The 23,182-nt window shown below is 40.9% G+C and overlaps 1 protein-coding gene across 2 annotated transcripts; it reads left to right on the top strand.

Annotated features, from left to right (window-relative positions):
* The first annotated feature begins 4,355 nt into the window (after window positions 1-4,355).
* PRRG4 (proline rich and Gla domain 4) lies at window positions 4,356-17,414 on the top strand. 2 transcript variants are annotated; one of them, XM_024211468.1, is made up of 6 exons: window positions 4,356-4,704; window positions 5,909-6,018; window positions 10,934-11,097; window positions 12,596-12,644; window positions 13,478-13,580; window positions 15,836-17,414. In XM_024211468.1, exons 2-6 carry the CDS (start codon window positions 5,919-5,921, stop codon window positions 16,062-16,064), a joined length of 645 nt encoding a protein of 214 aa, XP_024067236.1. In that variant the 5' UTR covers window positions 4,356-4,704; window positions 5,909-5,918; the 3' UTR covers window positions 16,065-17,414. The 2 variants fall into 2 exon arrangements, with proteins under 2 accessions (XP_024067236.1, XP_024067235.1); XM_024211467.1 differs by having other exon boundaries at window positions 13,445-13,580.
* Window positions 17,415-23,182: the final 5,768 nt, after the last annotated feature.

Here is a 23,182-nt window from a genome sequence, read left to right as displayed (position 1 = left end):
CCTGCCTTTCAGCATGAAGCAATCTTGTCTCTGCCTGTTGTGGGTCAGCTCCTTGAAACCTCCTTCCAGCCTCTGGAAGCACAAGCACTACCTTCCAGGCCCAGGCAGACCTTGATCTCTCTGCACAGGTAGCAATAGGCACATACCAACCCCCAGAATCTCAGAGCATTCCCTGCAGTGTCCAGCCCCTTATCCACTGAATCCACTGAGTCCTCTGGGTGGGGAGCTGGGCTCTGGGTTGGGGGGGTGCCTGGCTCACAGGGGCTGGGCTCAGGGCCTTGGGGGGGGATGGGGCCGGGGGGTGCCCGGCTCAGAGGGACTGGGCTTGGAGCTGGGGGTCAGGGCTGTGGGGGATGGGGTCTGGGTGTGCCCGGCCCCTTACCATGCTGCTTACCCCCTCTCCCAGAGCCTCAGCGCGCTGCGTCCAGGAGCGGCCCCGGACAGCGCTGCAGCGGCGTGGTGTCTCCAGCAGGGCCTGAGTTCCCGCTGCTCGGCCGCAGCTCACAGCCCCGCCCCCTTACCAGCTGAGACGCCGGGGGATGAGGGAAGACAGAGTCGGGGGGAGCCTCTGACATATTCGTGGGGGCTCCTGTGGGGCCTGGGGCAAATTGCCCCATTTGCCCCCACCCCGCCCGGGCGGCCCTGCTCAAGCAAACCTTTGATCTGTACCTCCAGATATGGTTCTCTCCTTCCCTCTTTTTCTCTTCCTGTTACTTTCTTTCTGAAGTCCCCACAACCCTTCAATTGCATTTGGTTCAGATGTGTGATAGTAGACCCATTGTGAATGAGGCAATACTAAAGTTACATGTAAACAGACAGATGAATAAACAGAAAACCTATTTTTCACTATTGCTGTTGTCCAGCTTCACAGCCGCAGACTTCAAGAACATATTTTTGGTTATATATACACATAACTCCTTACACAACACCTGTACATGAATTTTGCAATGATCTTTATGGCCAGTGTGACATCGGCTTTTATGTGAGACCTTGCATGATATTCTTTGGTGAACTAGAATTTACACACCAGACTCATGAGATTCCTGTAAGCCCTCTGCACCCCTTTACCAGTTGGCATTAAGAGGTTCTTAGGTCACAATCAGGACAGCAGCATTTCTGGTAAAACAGCAGTATTTCAGGTTCCTCTCCCCAGACGAAATGACATATTCACTAAGTATCTCTTCACTGCAAGGTGTGGATGTCATAATGTAAATATGTATCTAGTGTTATCTTTCCTTCAAACAGTACTCTATCTCGCAGGGCTGTGGGGGATGGGGATGAGAGGAGTTTCACTTTTCTCCTTTCATGTATGCACAAACCACCATCACAGTATTTAGTAAGTAAATCAGAGGTGAAAGTAAGCCGGTATGGCCCAGTACTGCATACCCGTAAGAGCCGATACATAACCTACCGTACCAGCAGGGCCGCTGATTGGGGGAGTGGCAAAAGGGGCAGCTTCCCCGGGGCCCACCAGAGCCCCGGGGCTCCCAGCCGCCACCGTCGCTACCATGGGGCTCTGGTGGTGATTTAAAGTTCCGGGGCTCCCGGCCGCTGCCACTACCGCGCCAGGAGCTGGAGCCCTGGGCCCTTTAAATCACCGCTGGAGCCCCGGGGTAGTGGTAGTGGCGGCCTGGAGCCCTGAGCCCTGGGGTAGCGGCGGCCAGGAGCCCCGGGGCTGTGGCAGTGATTTAAAGGGCGGGAGCCCTGGAGTAGCGCTAGTGGTGGCGAGCCACGGGCCCTTTAAATCACCGCCGGAGCCCCAGGCGGCGTGGGCCAAGCAGCACTGAAGGGCTGGCTGGGGGAGTCTGGCCCCAGCCCTGCCTCTTCTGCCCGAGGCCCCACCCCCTTCTTGGGGCCCAGAGCCGTCCTCCCACCTTGCTCAGGACCCCAGCTACGTAAGTTCCTTAAGTTACTTTCACCCCTGAAGTAAATAAATAATATCCACACATTACAGTCAAAACTATTAAGCATAATTGTGAAACATGAATCACTTGTGGGTCCTGACCAGCACGGACAGGGATTTGTTTCTGAGAATTCTGCCAGCCAACTCATTATATATTCTACCCCAATGATCCTCAAACTTTTTTTGGTTTGCAACCTTCAAAATGGCCCCAAATCCTAAAATGATCTTTTTTTCCACCATGCTGAGAAGAAGGGGTGAGCTGGTTGGGCTAAGTGAGGGAGCTTGTGGACCGGAGATGCTTCTTCATCCCCTTTGCTTCAAAAGGTTGTGAATTCAGCTCCACAGCTCTTTGAAACACCCCTTCTCCTACCAGGAAGATGAGTACTGTTTGGGGAGAGAGTCTGAGGAAATGTTCTGAGTTTGTGTGGCGGACAGGAGTCCTTAAGGACCTAATTTATGCTTTGTTTCCCACGGTCCCTGGGAAGCAAGAATAGCTATAGTAAGGTGTGTTTCAGTCAGACACTCTGCCCCCTGCCCTGCACTGGGAAGGGGAAGCTAAGAGTAGGCACATGGAAAGTGTCAGTGCACTTGCACAGGGCCCCCAACCACCAGGGAGGGTGGGGGAACACAAGGCCACCACAAAAAAACCCAATCCAGGGCCAGGAAAGGTACATCGCAGGGGGAGGGCGCCATCTGCATGCTGTGGCAAGAGCCAAAGGGCTGGCGCGGGGCCAACATCATGCTACAGGAGCCACAGCAGGGTGAGTGTAGGGTGGGCTCACAGTCCAATCCCTCCCTGGGCCTCCTACCCCTGGGGTCCAGGTCCTAACCTCCCCTAATGACAGCTTTATGCTAGTCAAGAAGGCCCACTGTGCAGGAGGTATTCTCAGGCATAGATGATGGAACTAGGGGTGCTGGCTTGAAGTGGTTTCCATTTTATACAGGGTTTACAGTTTGGTTCAATGGCTCTCAGCACCTCCCCTATACAAATTGTTCCAGCACCCTTGTTCTCAGGGAGCTGTTTCTGCCATCTTTAAGGGCCTTTTACAGCCCAACTGAAGATGTGTCTTCGCTAGTGAAAGGGTCATATCTTCATTGCAAAAAAGATAAATAGGTGAGCTCAGCTATAGGTTGGGGTATAGTATTAGGGTGACCAGATGTCCCGATTTTATAGGAACAGTCCTGATTTTTGGGTCTTTTTCTTGTATAGGCTCCTATTACCCCCTACCCCCTGTCCTGATTTTTCACATTTGCTGTCTGGTCACCCTATATAGTATTGACCTTGTCTAGCTACTTCATGGTAAAAACTACAGTACCTTGTCTCCACTAGGATTTTACAGCAGGATAGCTAATGTGTGCTAGTTATCCTGCAGTAAAAACACACCTTTAATGGAAGTGAAGACAATGCCAAGGTGTTTTTAATCTGTGTTAACTAACCCATGTTACAGTCCTAGTGAAGACAATGTAGTTGTAGTTTTAACCTCTATTAATTATTTGAGGTAAACCCTAGATTGTTCTGTTGCGTTTATCTTGACCAGCTAATATGGGTTAAAAGTACAACTGCCTTGTTTTTACTAGATTTGCAACATGGATTAGTTTATCAGGGATTAAAAATACACCCTTTTTCCTAGGCCTGAGAATTGGGTCCATTGTGTTTGGGGAGTCTAACAAATTAAATTGGGATCTCCTACTGGCTTCTCTGGAATTAACTATTCTTTTTTCCTTTCTTCTCCCCCTTTCTTATTTCTCGTTACTTTTTATCAGTGGTTTATTGGGAAGGGGTTGGGGGGAGGATCCCAAACATTGACTCCAAACATTCCAGCCAGGGAACATTTTCCTTTTTTCTCCTCCCCCTATTTTTCAGTAGTTTCTATTATCAGTTGGTAGATGGATTAAGACACTGGGCTGTTTACTAAAGCCAGTAAACCCTTTGTGTGGCTCCCCCTGAATGTCACAAATAAATCATTGCTCTCCTGCTTCATGCTTTTAATCAGCATCCCCCAAGTGAAGAGGAAGGAAAAGGTTAAAACACAAATCCGAAGTGCTGGCTCGGAGTTGCTGGAAGGGGATGGGGGGACAACCCCTCCTTCTAGGAAGAAGGGACAGAAGTCGGACGATAGGCTTGGATGGGTCCTGCTTATAGGGGGTCATGATAGGGCTGAGCGGGCTCCGCCAGGCGCACATACGGAAGCTAAACTGTTATGCCGGGTGTCGAGGGCTCAGCTCATAAGGGGGACGCCAGGGCCCATGCTGAGGCTCGTCTCCTTGTGCCGGGTGGGGGGCAGGGACCTAGAGCGGGGCTCAGCTTGCGGGGGCTGGGTGCTTCGGGCAGACCTGGGGCGGCTCCAGATGAAACAGCGGCTGGGCCATGTGATCCTGCCCGCCCCTCTCCAGGAAGCGCCGCGGAGAAGAGGAAGCTGGAGCCGCCGCGGTGGAGGGAGAGAGCGCGGGTGGTGTTTGTCCCCTACTCCTCAGCCCGGAGTGTGGGCGCTCGAACGGAGCAGGTAGGTGGGTGCCTGCCTTCGGGCCGCGGAGGAGGGAGACAGACGGGGGAGCGGCCCGGGCGAGGAACTCCGCCCAGCTACATTTTCCCCTGTTGGGAGGGTCACGGCTTGTTATTTAAACCTTCCCCTCTCCTGTCGGGCCCTTCAGGACGAGACACAAAAAACAATCATTCCCGAAATCAAACCTAGGGCCACCCCGGATCCCACCCAGCCTGGGCCAACCCTCGGGTCCCAAAGCTGCTGGGATAAAGTGACCCTGTTCCCATTTGCAGATACCCCCGACTCCCCGTGACTGTGGTGAGTAAAATCCGATGACACCGTGCTGAACGCCTTTTCTGGGCTAGGTTATGGTCGAGAATGTGTTAACTAATTTCACACTCATAGTTAGTCATGTTCTAACACAATAAAAAATGAATGAATGAAGACAAGGCCTGGCGGGGAAGGGAGCTTCAGGCAAGATCCCTGCACCAGAGCCTGATTCAGAGGCAATCACAGACGGAGAAGAAAGAGGACGCTCAAGTATCTGGGGGTAGCCGTGTTAGTCTGTATGCATATAAAGAACAAGGAGTCCGGTGGCACCTTAAAGACTAGCAGATTTATCTGGGCATAAGCTTTCATGGGTAAAAAACCCACTTCTTCAGATGCTTGTTTCGAAGGGACAAATGGTTGTTGCTCAAATTCTGCTGACCTACCTTATGTAGGGCTCTGCCTGCTATCAACAAACTAGAATGGGATTAGGCAATGGAGAAGGCAAACTGGCTCCCTATTCGTGCCTTAAAAAAAGAAACAATGCTTTCCAGCAGGCTCCACTGGAAGGAAAATTATTTTTTAATTAATTTTGATTATTAGATATCTTAAAGTCATCCTGACATCTTGGACTGCCATGTAATTAGAAAAGTGTGTTGTAGGTGCATCTTGAAAGGGTTTAAACAGAGAATCAAAACTGTTTTATAAGCTAGAATCACTTACCCTATCCTATTGAAGTTACAATTTATTACAAACTCTGCCCTAAACTGTCAAGTAGCTTGCTGTGTTCTGCTAAATAGCTGCTGCCCTAGTGGTGGCTGTACTTCAGCAGTGGACAAAGTGATTCTTTTATCTATAGTTCAATACAATCAGTCACACTTGCACTTTAGTTTGTTTGGCTTCATGCTCATCATTATTAAAATCTTCCAAGTGTGATTGCCACAATCGCAAAATATGTAGCATCAACCTTTAGTAAGGGCTTAGAGTACTTCTGTCAGCTAATGGAGTTACTTCTCTAGCTCAAGTGGTAGAATACTGGGCTTTGTTAATTCAAATGGTGATGACTACCAATATGGAGCACATTATGCAATTGTTATTAAATATATGTGGGACCGGTTTGGGTAGGTTTACTGCCTATAGGGAAAAAATAATCCAAGTTGCTTGTGGGGACTTGTCTGACAACTGCATACAGAGGATTCATTTAAGATACACAAATAACATCTGGGAGTTTTTAACTAATACTTTATTTTGACAGATACTAGACTATGTCTGTGGTTTTGGTACTGCTGTGTCAGCTGCCAATAATGTTTGCATTTCCTCATTGCACAAGAAGATTAAAGGATTCAAAGCATACAGGGAAAGAAGGTAACATTCTTCTAAAATGAAGCTATACTTTCTGGAGTGAAACTGCATCTTACAGTGTTCTATTGTGGAAACAATCTTTTGTTTAAAAACTAAAATTGTGTAACACAGTTGTGTGATCGTTAACTAACATTAGAAGCAACAGGATTTAGACTGGTTTAAAAATCATATTCTTGCTTCTCCCACAATTTTAGAATACACCTCTACCCCGATATAACGCGACCCGATATAACATGAATTCGGATATAACGCGGTAAAACAGTGCTCCGGAGGGGGAGGGGCGGGGCTGCACACTCCGGTGGATCAAAGCAAGTTCGATATAACGCAGCTTCACCTATAACGCGGTAAGATTTTTTTGCTCCCGAGGACAGCGTTATATCGAGGTAGAGGTGTAGTTGAATGTTTTTGCTAAAATGATCATCAGTCAAACAGATTGTCAGCAGGGTTTCAGAAAAAACACGAGTGAGATAAACAGGACAATACAGGCTCCTCTTAGGCCTCTGGACACCTGTCAGTGACAGTTACCATTGTTGTCAGATTTTCTTAGTAATGAGTCAGGAAACAATAGTTCAGTCTCTATTAAGACTGCACTGCATTGGTTCGTATTTGGAAGGGCTTTTTTTTCCCCATTCTTGGCATTCAGAAAAGATCAAAGTTTTCATTTCAAAAAAATAGTTGATCGGAAACTGTTTGAATCACCATATTGTCTTCTGACATAACAGAAAGTTTGTTTGATTAAGGGAAACACTTTTCCACTCACTGTGTAATTAGACTGTGGAACTCATTGCCACAGGATGACACTGAAACCAAGAATGTAGCCAGACTCAGAGGGGTTGGACATTTTTATAGGGACAGCAAGGAAGATCTAGAGTTGTTATAGTTGATACTAGCACATTTTGGGAGGGATCTAAACCCCATGCTTCAAGGATTAAGATAATCTCTAACTCTAAAGAGTTGGATGAGACCTTCATGGGGACTAATTATCCCACATCTGCCTAGTGAGAGGATGCAAGACAGTGATGGATCAGTGGTCTGTCCAGTTTGGCAATTATGTTCCTAGCAGCCAGTATTGAATACAACACATGGAAGTACTAAACGGATCTCTCATTTGGTTCATTTCTTCAAAGTATTTGCGTATAGTCCATTATGATATGAAGAATCCAGTATTTACAAACAACAAGAGTGCGTGTGGGTGTACAGACCAAGGTCTGTCCCAGCACTCCTGATCAATGCACCCCATCCTGCCAGGCAGGACTATATTTAAAGGCATGTCATGGTAGGGGTCTACTACAGACCACCTAACCAGGAAGAAGAGGTGGATGAGGCTTTTTTTAAACAGCAAACAAAGTCATCCAAAGCATAGGACTTGGTGGTGATGGGGGACTTCAATTACCCAGTCATCTGTTGGGAAAATAACACAGCAGGGCACCGATTATCCAATAAGTTCTTGGAATGTATTGGAGATAATTTTTTATTTCAGAAGGTGGAGAAAGCTACTGGGGAGAGGCTGTTCTAGATTTGATTTTGACAAATAGGGAGGAACTGGCTGAGAATTTGAAAGTGGAAGGCAGCTTGGGTGAAAGTGATCATGAAATGATAGAATTCATGATTCTAAGGAACGGTAGGAGGGAGAACAGCACAGTTCTGGGTCTGGTTCTATACTATATCTTCATCAATGGCATACAGAATACATTTACAAAGTTTGCGGACGATACCAAGCTGGAAGGGTTTTGCAAATGCTTTGGAGGATAGGATTATAATTCAAAATGATCTGGACAAACTGGAGAAATGGTCTGAAGTAAATAGGATGAAATTCAATAAGGACAAATGCAAAGTACTCCATTTAGGAAGGAACAATCAGTTGCACACATACAAAATGGGAAATGACTGCCTAGGAAGGAGAAAGGGATCTGGGAGTCATAGTGGACCACAAGCTAAATATGAGTCAACAGTGTAACGCTGTTGCAAAAAAAGCATACATCATTCTAGAATGCATTAGCAGGAGGGTTGTAAGCAAGACACAAGAAGTAATTCTTCCTCTATACTCTACTCTGATTAGGCCTCTACTGGAGTATTGTGTCCAGTTCTGGGCACCACATTTCAGGAAGGATGTGAACAAATTGGAGAGAGTCCAGAGAAGAGCAACAAAAATGAATAACGGTCTAGAAAATATGACCTATGAGGGAAGATTGAAAAAATGGGCCATAACAGTTTTCAAGTACATAAAAGGTTGTTACAAGGAGGAGGGAGAGTAATTCTTCTTAATCTCTGAGGATAGGACAAGAAGCATTGATTTTAAATTGCAGCATAGAAGGTTTAGGTTGGACCTTAAGAAAAACTTCCTGTCAGGATGGTTAAGCACTGGAATAAATTGCCTAGGGAGGTTGTGGAATCTCCATCATTGGAGATTTTTAAGAGCAGGTTAGACAAACACCTGTCAGGAATGGTCTAGATAATTAGTCCTGCCACGAGTACAGGGGACTGGACTAGATGACCTCTCGAGGGCCCTTCCAGTTCTATGATTCTATGTAGATTCTGATTCTGCAAGTCCTCTGCATGCATAACTGCCACAATTTTAAATTAAAATTACAAGTTGTTAATTTAATGTTCTGTTTCAGATGTGAGACACAGAAAAGTCAGGAAATTCCCACAAAACAACCATAACTCTGTTCATTACACATATGTTTAAGGCATTTAAGTTAATGCAAATATGTGCAAGTTTCTTAGGTTGCTAACTAGTGTTAACAGGATGGAACCTGATTTGACACTATTTTCCCCATTCTCCTGGATTTGCATGTAGCCATCAAGTTGTTGAAAAATCTACAAGTTGAAGGATCAGGTTTTGATTTCAGTTAAAACACTTCTATTCTGAAACACAATTTTTTTTTTCAGTTATATCTGATAAGTGAATGAAACACTGCTGAACAAAATAGGCAAAGCTTTTCTTTTCAGTTTGATTAATATAAATCAGTTTCAGAGTACTTATATTGATACAGGTTGCACAAAGGTTAACTCCTAGGGAAAACTCTATTTCAGCACTGCCCAAATGTACTTTGGGGATCTCCCCCCACCCCGCCCCCCATATTCTTCTTAAGGCTAGTCCCTTTCTCCATGCTGTAAAAATGTGATAATCTTAAATGCCGTAACTCCTTCTAACTTGATAAAATAATGACAAGAAAATTCATTTTAAGATAAGCGATTCCCCAAATTGTTCAGGCATAGTATTAAAGGCAGCAGCAATTAATATGAGTGATACTGTAAGTCTTTTGGAATTGTCACTGAGCAAAATACTTTGAGATACCATTGCAATGCCCAATATTAACTATTAAGGGAAAAATTCCTGAGTGATGGGATAATCTATACCAGTGGTGGGCAACCTGCAGCCTGTCAGAGTAATCTGCTGGCGGAACGCCAGACAGTTTGTTTACATTTGCACGGCCACCCGCAGCTCCCAGTGGCCGCGGTTCGCCGTTCCCGGTAAATGGGAGCTGCGGGAAGTGGTGGCCAGCATGTCCCTGTGGCCCGCACCACTTCCCGCAGCTCCCATTGGCCGGGAACGGCAAACCGCGACCTCTGGGAGCTGCGGGCAGCCATGCAAATGAAAACAAACTGACTGGAGGCCTGCCAGCGGATTACCCTGATGGGCCACGTGTGGCCCGTGGGCCACAGGTTGCCCACCACTGATCTATGCAAATGAATTGTCTAACAAGTACATATCTACTTTGTGACTGAATAACTTTATCCTGAATCTTGTCTCTCTCTCTTTGTGAGTAAGTGGACTTAGTTTGTAAGAATGCTCTTCCTGCTTTCATTAACACCCTTGCACACTGGAGAGTTCTTTTTAATTAACCCTCTAGTCATTTCACTTAGCAAAACCGTCTACTTACTTATACTAGAAGTTAATTTAAAATATTTCAGTTGCACAGAAAAGCAGGTCAGAAGATTTCTGTTGTTCAAAGATGAGTTCTCTATTACAAGTTATAGCAAAGACAGGCTAAAACTTGAGCCCAGAAGAAACCTGATGAGAAAATGCATTCCAGTATCTTTAAGTCTGCTATAACTTCACTAACTTCTGGAATTAGAACTAGGGGAGTGAGTTTATTTTCTGAGGCTCCTAAACAGCTTCTAAAAATGGCAAAAATAAAGAAAAGATGAGTTGTTAAAAACTCTGCCTAATCAAAGATGATGTCAGCAAGAACCCCATCATGAACCTAATGACCATAGAGCAGCATTTATTTAAAAGGTATAAAAATAATGTATTGCCCTTTTTGTTTAAAACTTCAATCTACCCTTAAATGCTGTTCCTAAATAGTGTGATATTAAGAAGAAATTAATGGAATTTATCCACTGTGCTGATGGAAACCCAATTTCTAAAACAAAGACTAGAATTCAGATACCAGAATGTGTGAAAAGGAATGTATGCCTAGGATTCTTACTGGAACATATCAAAGGAGGTAACCCTTAGGCTTTTTCAAGATGTGGATACTGGATCTTGCTCAGTCTGGGTCTGCTTAGAAGTCCATCTTAAAGTAATTGAATATTACAAGGAACCTTAGGATTCCCAGGCACTCCCACACTCCAGCAGGGTCAATACCACAGCTGTGGTCACTTGCATTTCAGACAGCTGGCATGAGGACCAAATTCTAAAAAGTTGCTATGAGAAAATCTGAAACTATTTACAAGGGACAGAAAATATTTAAATTTGAATGTGGAACAGGCAGAAAGAGAACTGTTGTGTTGGCAGCAAAGAAAATGATTCAGGAAGAGGCCTTGAAGTCTCCTTTTATATCCAGTAAAACGGGAAAAAAACAGAGAGATGTTTTTCTTTTGGGATTTTAAAGAGCTCCAGAGTTTTTTGTAAGAATACCAGAACTATCCCCCTAATTTAACTGTTTTAAAATAATTTATTTTTTGTTAGTGTTTACATCGGAAAAAGAAGCCAATTTGTTCATTGGACGACATCTTCTGTATAACAGATTTGATTTTGAAGTATTTACCCCTGGTAATCTAGAAAGAGAATGCTATGAGGAGCAATGCAATTATGAAGAGGCAAGAGAAATTTTTGAAGACCCTGATAAAACGGTAATTGCTTTGATTTAGTTTAAAATACTGGGTGGCCATCAGTAGATGGTTATTATAAACTACTGTAGCCCTTCAGAAGAGATCACTTAAAATAGGAGTTCTGCCATTATTATTTATATTACAGTAGAACCAGAAGCCCCAATCAGATGGGGCCCATTGTGTTAGGAATGCAGTGAATTCACGGTACGTGCCCCAAAAAGCTTGCAGGCAAAGGCTATGATTCTGCGAATACTTACAAACATAAGTGGGACTTCAGTAGGACTACACACAAAAGTAAAGCTAGGCACATGCATAAGTGTCTTCAGAACTGGGAACTTTTTGGGGGGGAAAAGTGACCTGGGAAGGGGATAAAATCACACAAATAATTTTGTGTATTTTATACTTTTAAAAAATGTATATATAAAGTGCCAACTCTTCCTATCTCCCCTCACTCATTAATTGGCTGGTTTTATATACAAGTTACAGCAAAGGGGAATCTTGAGAAGAGGGCAGTGGTGACCTTGTGGATCAGTTAAGTGTGAGTGTTCCATGGATAAGGAGCAACTTGGAAGATGCTACTGTATAGTGAAAAAAAACTTTGGCAGGAGCAGGAAAAGGGGTGCAAGCCTTTCACCCCTCCCCCCCTACTCCCCAGGAAGGAGCAAGACGCAGATGAGAGCAGTACTTGCAATCCTCCAAACAACTAGTGCTGCCTGTAGTGCAAATCTCTCCAGGGCCCCTGCCATCCTCTGCACTCAGTTGCAGAAGGAGCAAGCAGTGCACCCTCTCCCAGGAGGATGGAGCTGCTACTGGAGTTTGCATTCCCTAGGAGTCTCCCAGGAGGACTTTTACATGACTACATCATATTTTCCCTGGAGGCTTCTGCTGCACAGTGGCTTCTTCCTCCTGCCCTGCCCCCAACCCCACACCTTTTCCAATGTGGGTTGTGGCTTAGTCTCAGTCTTAACTATAGGATTAAATTTTATACAGTGCATTACTGTCTTTAGTCATAAAATATTGTCTTATATGCATCATATTATTAACCTATGGAATTCACTGTTCAAGGATATTATTGAGGCAAGTAGCTTTGTAAGATCAGACACTTGCATGAATAGCATTGGAATTTACACTAACTAGGATAAATTATAAGCACCACCAATCTCCATTGTCAGTCTAAGCTAATTACTAAGTGGTATCAAGAAGAAATTTCTCTACATGATATAGTATTGCAATTTAGAGGTGTTCTTGGTTTGTCTTTTTCCTTTTCTTTTAAACAGTTGGCATTTCTTTCTATTGGTTTAAGTGGACCATTGGTTTGTTCTAGTATGGCAGTTTTTTATGATGTTATACCTGAATATACAAGTGGAATTTCAGCCCTGGGGTAAGCAGGGGCAACTTTTGACTTCAGTGGGAGTTGTGCCCATTTATGCCATGTCTGAATTCTGCCCACAATCTCTTATTTAAGTTATACATCACATATAGGCTTGAACTATTTAAAAAAACATTTTTATTTTCATAGATGACTTTTTGGAAAGAATATTCCATTAAGGGACCCAGCACAAAATTCGGTAAGTCAAGATCAGAGCTTATCTCGTTTCTCTCCATTACATTGCAAATATTGCTCCCCTCACACACACTCTAGACCCCCCCCCCCCAAATATGTTGCAATTTATGTTGTCATCTGGTCATAACTAAGTATTCAGCTGGCACAGTTATAACCCTTGATTACTGTCTTTTTATATTTTTTGTGCATTTTCTTTTTATATACTGAAATGTATATTATATAGTATCTAATATATTTGTGAAGTTTGGGGAGTTGGAAGACTTTGGCCCTTTACTATTGCATATTGAAATATGCATTCTGCTATCCATTTCCTTGTATGTATTAGACAATATAGAAACTTTGCAACTATAATTCTGCTGCTTCCTACTTCTGTTTTTATTTTGTACTGCAATAGTTTATAGAGGCCCCAGTTAGGATCAGGACCTCACTGTGGTAGGTGCTATACAGATAGAGTGAAAGTCAGGATCTGCTCTGAAGGACTTAATCTGATGAAAGATGCAATAAGTGTGTGAAATAACAATTGGTGGGGATGGATTGGTGGAGAATCTCAAAAACATGCATATATAAATGATCTAGGAGAGGAATATTTGTTAACTTTTGCTTTTGGTTGGGGTGGGCATTAAAGTGCTGGATTGATGTGATGGCTTGTCATGTGAGAAGACTAATAGAAAGGAACTACTACTATTAATCTTACTATAACATCTCTCTCAAATCTTCAAAAAGAGAGAAGGCCACCACTGACAAAGCATTGTTAATAATGCTATAGTGTTAGTCAACTGGAAATAATTACTGATTTCTGTTCAGATGGTGAAGCTACACAAAAAATTGATGTTACAGGACTTCTGACTGGCCTAGTTGCTACTGGAGTTCTGTTGGTTTTAACTGGATTACTTATTTATTATTTCTGGAAAAACAGATGCAAAGCAAGACAACCACCCGGGTAAGGAATTGAGAATAATATTTCACTTTACTTTCATAGAAAAAACTTTAGTAATATAGGTGGAATTTTCAAAATCATTCTGCTCTCAGTGAAGTGAATGGAAATTTTACTATTGACTTCAGTGGAGACAGAGTTAGGTCACTACTAAATGCTGTTGAAAATATCATTCTTAGAGTTAAGGTTCTACAAGATTGTAACTATAAATCACAAGAAAATATATAAAACAAATGACTTTTGTATGGGTCACAGATCCTGTTAAACAATATTTTGCTGGGCCCCAAAATCTTTACCAAGAAAAATGGTTTCAGCATGAGGGAGCCCTGAGCCAGATCTGGTTTTTGAAACCTGCAATGGAGGAGTGTGAACTGGTTTTAAGAATAGTTTTAGATATTAGGATTTGTAACTGCTGGAGAAATTGAATTGTGCTAGAGGAAGTATGAGTGGACTTAACTTTTTCCAAAGAATTAGCTTGCTGAGGATCCACAGATTCCTGAAGACAGCCATTCTGTGAGCTTCACAATGGAAACTACTATTGTAATACAGTGGAATCTCCTTAATTGGCACAGTTAGTAACTAGTATGTTTATCTGAGATTCATGAGAATATTTTGTGCTGTGATAAATATAATATGCTGTAAAGCAGGAGATACACAGCAATAAATGTATGCTTGCAAGCATAAATTCACACCAGTAAACAATGTGAAAGGCTTACAGATGGCACTAAGTATGCCATTTGTCCATCACTGAATTGAAATACTTGTGTTAGGCAACTGTATTAAAAAAGTTAAGTGGACTCTGAATAGCTAAAGGAGGGGAAAAGGTAAATCAGATTTTAGTTTACACAATCTCACTTGTGGACTAAATGATATGTAATAGAGCTTTCAGACTTCAAAAACTTGTTTGGCCAGCTTGTTAGTATAAATCTCCTCTCCAATTTTCTTTCTGTTTTTAAAATCTATGGCAGTTTTGGTTATTTTCCTTTCAACTGCATCATTTTTTTAAAATACACACAATTATTTACTACGAAGTAAACTGAATGCATTTTTAATTGAAAATACACCTTTAAACCTAAAATTATCAAGTATAGTGCTATTGGATATCTGCTCCTCCAGGGTTGTTGTAGGTACAAGACTTCACCATGAACCAAATGCGTATCCATTTGCAGTATAAGCATGTGTTCTTGATTCTATACAGGGTGATGAAAGGATGAAACCATAAAGTCTGATTGATTTTTTTCCCAGGGTTATGTACACCATCAAAGTATAATCTGTGATACTACCCACACTAAGACTCCCCTTATGCCTAAAAGCTTTACCACTATCATTTGAAGCACCCATAAACTCCACAGAACATTGAGTATTTAAGAAACAAATATGCTATTTTGTTAATATTCTATTATTACTTATGATTATGGAATATGATTTAAAAACTAGACTGTGTACTAGTACTTGAAACACTAAACTTGAGATCAACTATATAAGTAATCAGCACTTAATGATCTTAAAGAAGAGCGCTTGTCAGTTCTTGTAAACAGCACTTTTTTTTTTTTTTCCACATGCACAGTGTGGCATACACGGAAATATCCCAGTGATCTAAAATGCAGAAAACTGCACTGAATTTTGATTATATATTAAATAAAAGGAAGAGTGTACATAAAAATGACAGTAAATTGAGTTACACTATTTACAACAGTAAATATTATTGCAACTTAAATATCTATTGAGATAGAAAAAGCTGATTTGTAACTACTTGTGTTGGAATCCTTTAAGGGCCTCTTCTCTACCTGTTAAAAGCAAATCCTGTCTGACTTCCATAAGCATAGAAGCCCCTCTTCTAGTGAAGGAGGCACAATTCTGCAACTCAAAGGAGGGGTGGACCTTTGCATAGTTCTGCTGGGATAGGGAGCTGAAGTAATCTGGAGGATCCACTGCTACATGGATTCTCTAGCTCTCCTCCTCTCTCTACTCCTCTCAACCTCACAAGTATGAATCGGCAACAGAGTTACAGAAGCTACTCCAGCCATTGCCGTGAAGTAACTGTCATAGTGGGTCCTAGAGGAGGATTCTGCCCCATCCTTGTCTCTGTGAATTTCTGCAGCACTTAACTGTGTTCCTCAGCCTAGGTTCTGGGGATACCCATTTGGCCCATGCTATTTAAGATTATTAAAAATGTACTTGCTTTGGCAAAAGGCTATGTAATCCTCTCCTTCATATATAAAAATGAAAATGTCATTCATAATACTTTTAACTCTGTTTAGGTACTCAGACAGTGTAAGAAGTAGAAGACCTTCATCTATCATCTTCAGAAGACATGAAGAGGTTTCTTTAAATCCACTCCCTCTAAGAACAGATGATGAGTCAGGACTGCCAACTTATGAAGAAGCTGTGACATTAGGTGGAAAATACGATGTCCCACCACCACCATATCCGGGGCCTGCAAAAGGGTTTAAGATGTTTAAAAAGTCTATGTCACTTCCTGCCCCATAGTCCCAAACTTGACTCTGGAGGAGTGGGGAATTAATCTTCATTGGAAGATGTACATTTGAAAAGGGGCAGTACCTTGCAGGACATTTTTCACAAATGTGAAAGACTTACAGCTCTTCTGCACAGCTAGGAGCAAGTGAATTATTTCATAATGGAAATGAAGTTATTGTTTTGAAAAAGTTTGATGTATTTTTCCAGCATGAAACTTGTTTATACAGGTTTTTGGTGCTAGAACTGAACCGTGCATAAAGGTACTAATCTTTGAGCTCCCATGCATTTTGAGCCAAGTATCAAACTACTGATATTCCCTTACTAGTTTTATTTACTGTTTATTCAGAAGGAAAAAGATTTTTAATATTAAAATTGGACTTAACACTAACCATTTTTTAAATTAAAACTTTAAACCACTGTGAATATATTAAGCATTGAATAACTAACAAAATAGATACCTCATTTGGTTGCTAGGTGGGTTTTGTACTGGTTCTAGAAGTAGTAATGGGCTGTATTGATGAAAGCTAGTTAATCTGTCAAGCTTGTATAGTGTTATGGTTTCTGAATTAATTTGTCTAATTTTAAACATTAACTGGACAGTATGAGACAATACATGGCAGGAAGCCATGCTTAGGAGGACAGAGGATATTCTCTATGAAAATCACGGTTGGAGGTTATCTAAAATAATGACTACATGTATTCTCCTCAACTTCATCACCTATTTACTGCTCTCTGTTGCAGAACAGTAGTTATTGCTAGGCAAGTCAGATAGGTGTCTTTCCCTAGATCCCATTAACAAACGACCCATAGCAATGGCTAGTTGGTAACTAGTAGGATTATTTCTCTCCTTCCACATCCCCACCTTAATATACACAGTGTAAATTTTCAAAGCATTGTCTGGGGAAGCAACTTCTCCTTGAACACAATTTCCATTGATTACCTTAGTCTTACCTACCCCAGGGTACTGTGATGTTTAATTAATTGCCATTCATACTTTGAGTGCTCTGAGATTCTTGGTTGAAGAGTGCCATAGATCATTTTTAACTGCTGAAGCCTTAAAGATTGTGTCCAATCTACTTCAAAGACTGCATCTCAACTGATCAGCTGATATATGAAGTGCTGAGCCAACAGTCTCATGGCTTAATCACAAGGAGAGTGGAAACCAATCATCAGTGAGAGGTGCTTGACCATTGCATTATCTTGTCATCTGTATACCCCAGATCCCAAGTCTGTTAACCTTCTACTCCTTCATAATTCCCCTTCAGATTTGAAGGGGAAAGGTCTAGAGAGGTTTGGGGGTTTTGGACATTGATCTGAATTGTTGTATCTTGTACATGTGCCAAAAACATTGCATCATATTTTTTAAAAATATAAATAAAACTATATGAAATAAGGCCAGAATATTCACTTGAATGTAGAATCTGACTCTTAATTCATAAAAGGAGGAAGTAATTACAAATGGGTGATTGCTGACAACGAAGAAAAAAAGTTGACATAAGCAAATTACAATTTTGAAATATTGTGGGTATTGGTCTACCTACTTTCGTCAACTAATGGATGTCCATCAGTTTCTGCCAGTCAATACACCTGGCTTCAGTATAGGTGCCTTCTGTAAATCCATGCTTTTTCAATTATTATACTAAAACTGGATGGAGCATAAGCTCGGATTTGGAAAAGAAAAGTTAATACAAGGAAGATGACTCTTGGTATGATAAATTCATCCTGAATTCGAAGAGCACCAATTGGTGCAACAGAGATTATAGTTTTGTAAAGTACCACCCTACAGTCTAAAAGGTGAACCACTCTTTTGTCAAACTTCATATGATGGGATTATTAATGAAGTCACTTCAACAATGGGAAGTGATGAGAAGATGTAATTGCTTCTCTAAATCACCTGTTCAACTATTACTGGAAAACAGGCTTAACCCCCCCCCCAACAATCTAGTTAAAAGTAGGGCTGTCAAGCAATTAAAAAAATTAATCGCAATTAATCATGCAATTAAATAATTGCGATTATTTGCACAATTAATCGCACTAATGGAATACCATTTATTTAAATATTTTTGGATGTTTACTACGTTTTCAAATACTGATTTAAACTACAACACAATACAAAGTGTACAGTCTTCACTTTATATTTATTTTTGATTAAATATTTGCACTGTAAAAAAAATAGTATTTTTCAATTCACCTAATACAAGTACTGTAGTGAAATCTCTATCATGAACTTACAAATGTAGAATTATGTCCAAAAAAAAAACCTGCGTTCAAAAATAAAACAATGTAAAACTTTAGTGCCTACAAGTCCACTGAGTCCTACTTCAGCCAATCGCTCAGACAAACAAGTTTGGTTCCAATTTGCAGGAAGATCATGCTGCCCGCTTCTTGTTTACAATGTCATCTGAAAGTGAGAACAGGCATTCACATGGCACTGTTGTAGCCGGCATTGCAAGATATTTACGTGCCAGATGCCCTAAAGATTCATATGACCCTTCATGCTTCAACCACCGTTACAGAGGACATGCGTCCATGCTGATGACAGGTTCTGCTCAATAACAATCCAGAGCAGACTGACGCATGTTCATTTTCATCATCTGAGTCAGATGCCACCAGCAGAAGTTTGATATTCTTTTTTTGGTGGTTCGGGTTCTATAGTTTCCGCATCTGAGTGTTGCTTTAAGACTTCTGAAAGCAAGCTCCACACCTCGTCCCTCTCAGATTTTGGATGGCACCTTAGATTCTTAAACCTTGGATTGAGTGCTGTAGCTATTTTTACAAATCTCACATGGTACCTTCTTTGCATTTTGTCAAATCTGCTGGGAAAGTGTTCTTAAAATGAACATGTGCTGGGTCATCATCCGAGACTGCTATAACATCAAATATGTCAGAATGTGGGTAAACAGAACAGGAGACTTACAATTCTCCCCCAAGGAGTTCAGTCACAAATTTAATTAATGGATTATTTTTTTTAAACGAGCATGAAGGGGCATACGAATGTTTAGCATATCTGGCATGTAAATACTTTGCAACGCCAGCTACAAAAGTGCCATGCGAATGCCTGTTCTCACTTTCAGGTGACATTGTAATTAAGAAGTGGGCATTATCTCCCGTCAATGTAAGCAAACTTGTTTCTCTTAGCAATTGGCTGAACAGTAGGACTGAGTGGACTTGTAGGCTCTAAAGTTTTACATTGTTTTGTTTTTGAGTACAGTTATGTAACAAACAAAAAAAATCTACATTTGTAAGTTACACTTTCACAATAAAGAGATTGCACTACAGTACTTGTATGAGGTGAATTGAAAATTATTCTTTTGTTTGTCATTTTTACAGTGCAAATATTTTTAATCAAAATAATAAAAAGTGAGCACTGTGCACTTTGTATTCTGTGTTGTAATAGAAATCAATATATTTGAAAATGTAGAAAAACATCCAAAAATATTTAATACATTTCAATTGGTATTCTATTGTTTAACAGTGAGATTAATCGTGATTAATTTGAGTTAATCGCGTGAGTTAACTGCAATTAATCGACAGCCCTAGTTAAAAGTTTAAGATGTGCACTGCCTGGTTAAACACAATTTGTCTAAACTTTGTAAAGCCAAACTATTTTTTAAAATTGATTAAAAATTTTTACAGATTACTTCTTTAAAATAAAATACTTAGGGTAATATAACCTTGTTTAAAATACATTACAGGTTATTTTGGACTAAGTAGCAGCTCGTGTAATTTTACAGTTTGTTTAAAGGATCAACACTTATTTGGACTACGAAATATGAAGCCACTAGTTACTAATGCTAATTTTTGAATTAGTCACTAGATATTTCAATTGATAGTGTTGATCTTTCATTTATAATTTGTCAGTTTACAAAACACTAAACTATTCTCATTCTTTAAATGTTTGCATAGTTGTAGACAATGTAATCAAACTATTGCAAAATTAAAGTTTTTAAAGTAAGAAGTGGGTGGGAAAAATTCTTCTAAAAAGGAAGAATTTTTCAAAGTTGATTCTCTCATGCCCCAAGCTTTCCTTACCTTTCAGTCCTATCCCCCTCTGATCTTCTGTTTAGGGATATTCATTTAAACATAGATACTATGGGAAACATTTTTAAATATAACTGATACACTAAGGGGGTGGGGGGAAGGGCTCATGTATTCAGAACTATCATCACATTTGTAATTTTACCTGCTCTGCTCTTTAGAAGTACAATTATTAGAGGGTGAGAGACTAAATTTTTATTGGAGAGCATTTTTGAAATGGGGTTTGGAGGAGTAGGGGAAATAAAATGCATTGTTGATATTCAATATTATAAGTGTATCTGATTTTTGTCTTTTGGAACAGGCATGTGTGGGGTGGAGGGGGTGATATTTTAAAAGTGAACAGAGTGAGGGTTTGTTAAGAGCTATAAACTCAAGTCCTCATTTCTTACATTAAATTGTATTTGTTGATACTGTGCTTTTACTTCTGTTTTCACAGAACAGATCTATGATGACAATGATACATCACTTCTGTACCCATTGCCTTTAATGTTTCCTTTCAATTGTAAGGCTTTAAACCAACCCAACTTCAAAATCCTTCATCCATCCCTGGAGAGTGATTTATAAAATTGTATTGCTACGCTGTATGAAATATTGGTTGGAGCAAGTTCTCTCAGTTCAGGGCAAGTATACCTGTATTCCCTTTCTGTGGTCCCTCAAGGGCACCTGCTCTAGGCTCCTCAGCCATCACTTCTCTTGTGAGAGAGACATGTCTTTACCCTTCTCACTGGTGTTTTCCCAAGCTGCATAGTTCCCTGCTTACACTCTAATATTCCCAGCAAACCAGACTGCCTGAACAGGCCACCATCTGAGTGTTGCTTTCTCTTTGAAAGCTAGGAACAGCTGTAATTGACAGCAGTCACAAGTTACCACACAGCTCTTTAGATAAGCACGCACACTTAAGGTGAAATTACAGAGAAAACATATTAAGAATAAAAACCTACACACATGCAAATAAGCTTATCAGAGGTCACCCATTAATCGTATGGGTGCCTTAGTAGGTCAAGTTCTTCCAACCCTTCCGTAAGGATTGAGGTCCCCCTCCGTTGGATAGAAAGGTTCTGTATGTTTGCTGGATCAGAAAGAAAGCCTTAAATCAGTTTAATCTGACTATCCAAAAGTCCTTTCTTTGTCTGTTGGTCTCTAGAGAATCTGGTTTGATTTAATATATGTGAGCCTCCCCAGGAGGTGATACCTTTCTGAGGTGGGTACAAACTGGCTGATTTGCCTTAATCACCACCCACTGTTTTTAGTTCCTGGATGAGCTTTGGTAATCCTCCCATCTGGAATAACACAATCATACATAAACCATTCATTTTAAACAATGGATCCCAAAGATACTGCATGATGTTACAATCTCTGTCACACTTCCCCCATAAAGAAATTACTTACAATCCCGGTACACAATAATACATAAACTTAATACTATAACGTATTTTAAGGACATTGCAGGATATTGCCATATCCGTCACACAAATGGCTGGATATCAGCATTTCTAGGTTCTTTTTCCAATTCTGCCAACTGAATATGTTGGACAAATCCCTTGACTGCTCTTTAGTTGGGTAAAGTGAGGATATCTACCTTTTCATAATGCATTTTGAGATCTAATGAAAGATACTATAAATGTTAAATTATTCACTTTTTTATGGGCATAATGAAGAAGCAAAACCTTAAGTACTGTGTGAAAAGTGAGTCAGAGAAATACCCTCTGACTCATGAGGGGCTTGAGGGGTTAGATCCTGCTCCCATTGAAGTCAATGGCAAATTTCTCATTGACTTCAAGGAGAGTAGTATTGAATGCAAAATGAAATGACTTATCAAAATTTACTGGGTACTTTGAATATGCCTACAACTATGCTGCTGTCAAAATTGCTTAGGGAAGATTGCATGTTTTAATAACTAACTGTGCATGTAAAATTAACTAGGGTTTATTTTAATGGGATAGCTCTTTCCTGAAACAAAGCCCAGCCCTAGTTAGTGCAGCACAAAAGAATTTTACCTTTGGTTAGATTAGTACCACCAGTCTTGGGGGGAAAAAGAGGGAACACTTGTAAGCAAATAATGAAACCACTATATTATTGTGATCAGTAGTTCTTTTAAAACCATGATTATCAACCTTTTTCATATTGTGACCCCATATAACAACAGAAAAGTTTTGGGGCCCCTCCATCTAGCCATAAAAAAGGGATGGGTGAGTTGTGAACCTGATGTTGAGAACCTATGCTTTAAAACATTCTGCCTCATTTGAAGTTATTTCTGTATTCATGTCTGTAACAGATTTATCAGCTATAAAATTTTCATAGCAAGAAAATCCATTTATTAACCTTTCCTCAGAACCTGCACACATTCCCCAAATGTACTGGCTGTTCTAGCTGTAATTTTAACTGTAACTCCTGACTGCTTTGTAATATGTATAATAAATCTGTTTCCAAAACAGTGTTACTCTAGTATGTTTTTATTGCCTAATCTTACTAGAACATTTCACTCTGCCCTCAAACCCTCTGCCATAATAGGAAACTGTACAGCATATTTGACACTGAGTGCTTGCTTTTTTCCCCCCTCATGTAATGCTGAAGATGTGCCAGTCTCCATATTAACAGGAAAAGTAATCTCTCAAAGTAAATGCTTTCAAAACCCAACCACAACAGAAAGGAGAAATACTTATTCACCCTGCAACAGAAACTTTAAGCACAACTGAAAATAAATACACATAAAAGATCTAAGGGCCAAAAATTGCTGTTAATTATAAAGAGTGTTCTAGTGTGTTAACTACCTAATCTCTTCATTCAAGGGATTATTCTGTGACTGCCTAACCGAACAGCTCTCGCTTGGGGGTGATCTGCAGAAAGGTGGTAGGTCACAGGTCGCAAGTTCCATTTCCTTAGTCAAGAAGTTTATATAGCCCTGGTCTACACTGGGGGGAGGGGGTGATCAATCTAAGTTACGCAACTTCAGCTACGTGAATAACATAGCTGAAGTCGACGTACTTAGATCAACTTACCGTGTTGTCTTCACCGCGGTGAGTCGACTGCTGCCGCTCCCGTCGACTCTGCCTGCGCCTCTCGCAGCACTAGAGTACAGGAGTCGATGGGAG

Source organism: Terrapene carolina, unplaced genomic scaffold (genome assembly GCF_002925995.2).
Source record: "Terrapene carolina triunguis isolate 2854851 unplaced genomic scaffold, T_m_triunguis-2.0 Scaffold96, whole genome shotgun sequence".
Classification (NCBI taxonomy): Eukaryota; Metazoa; Chordata; order Testudines; family Emydidae; genus Terrapene; species Terrapene triunguis.
This window is presented reverse-complemented; position numbering and strand designations above follow the sequence as displayed.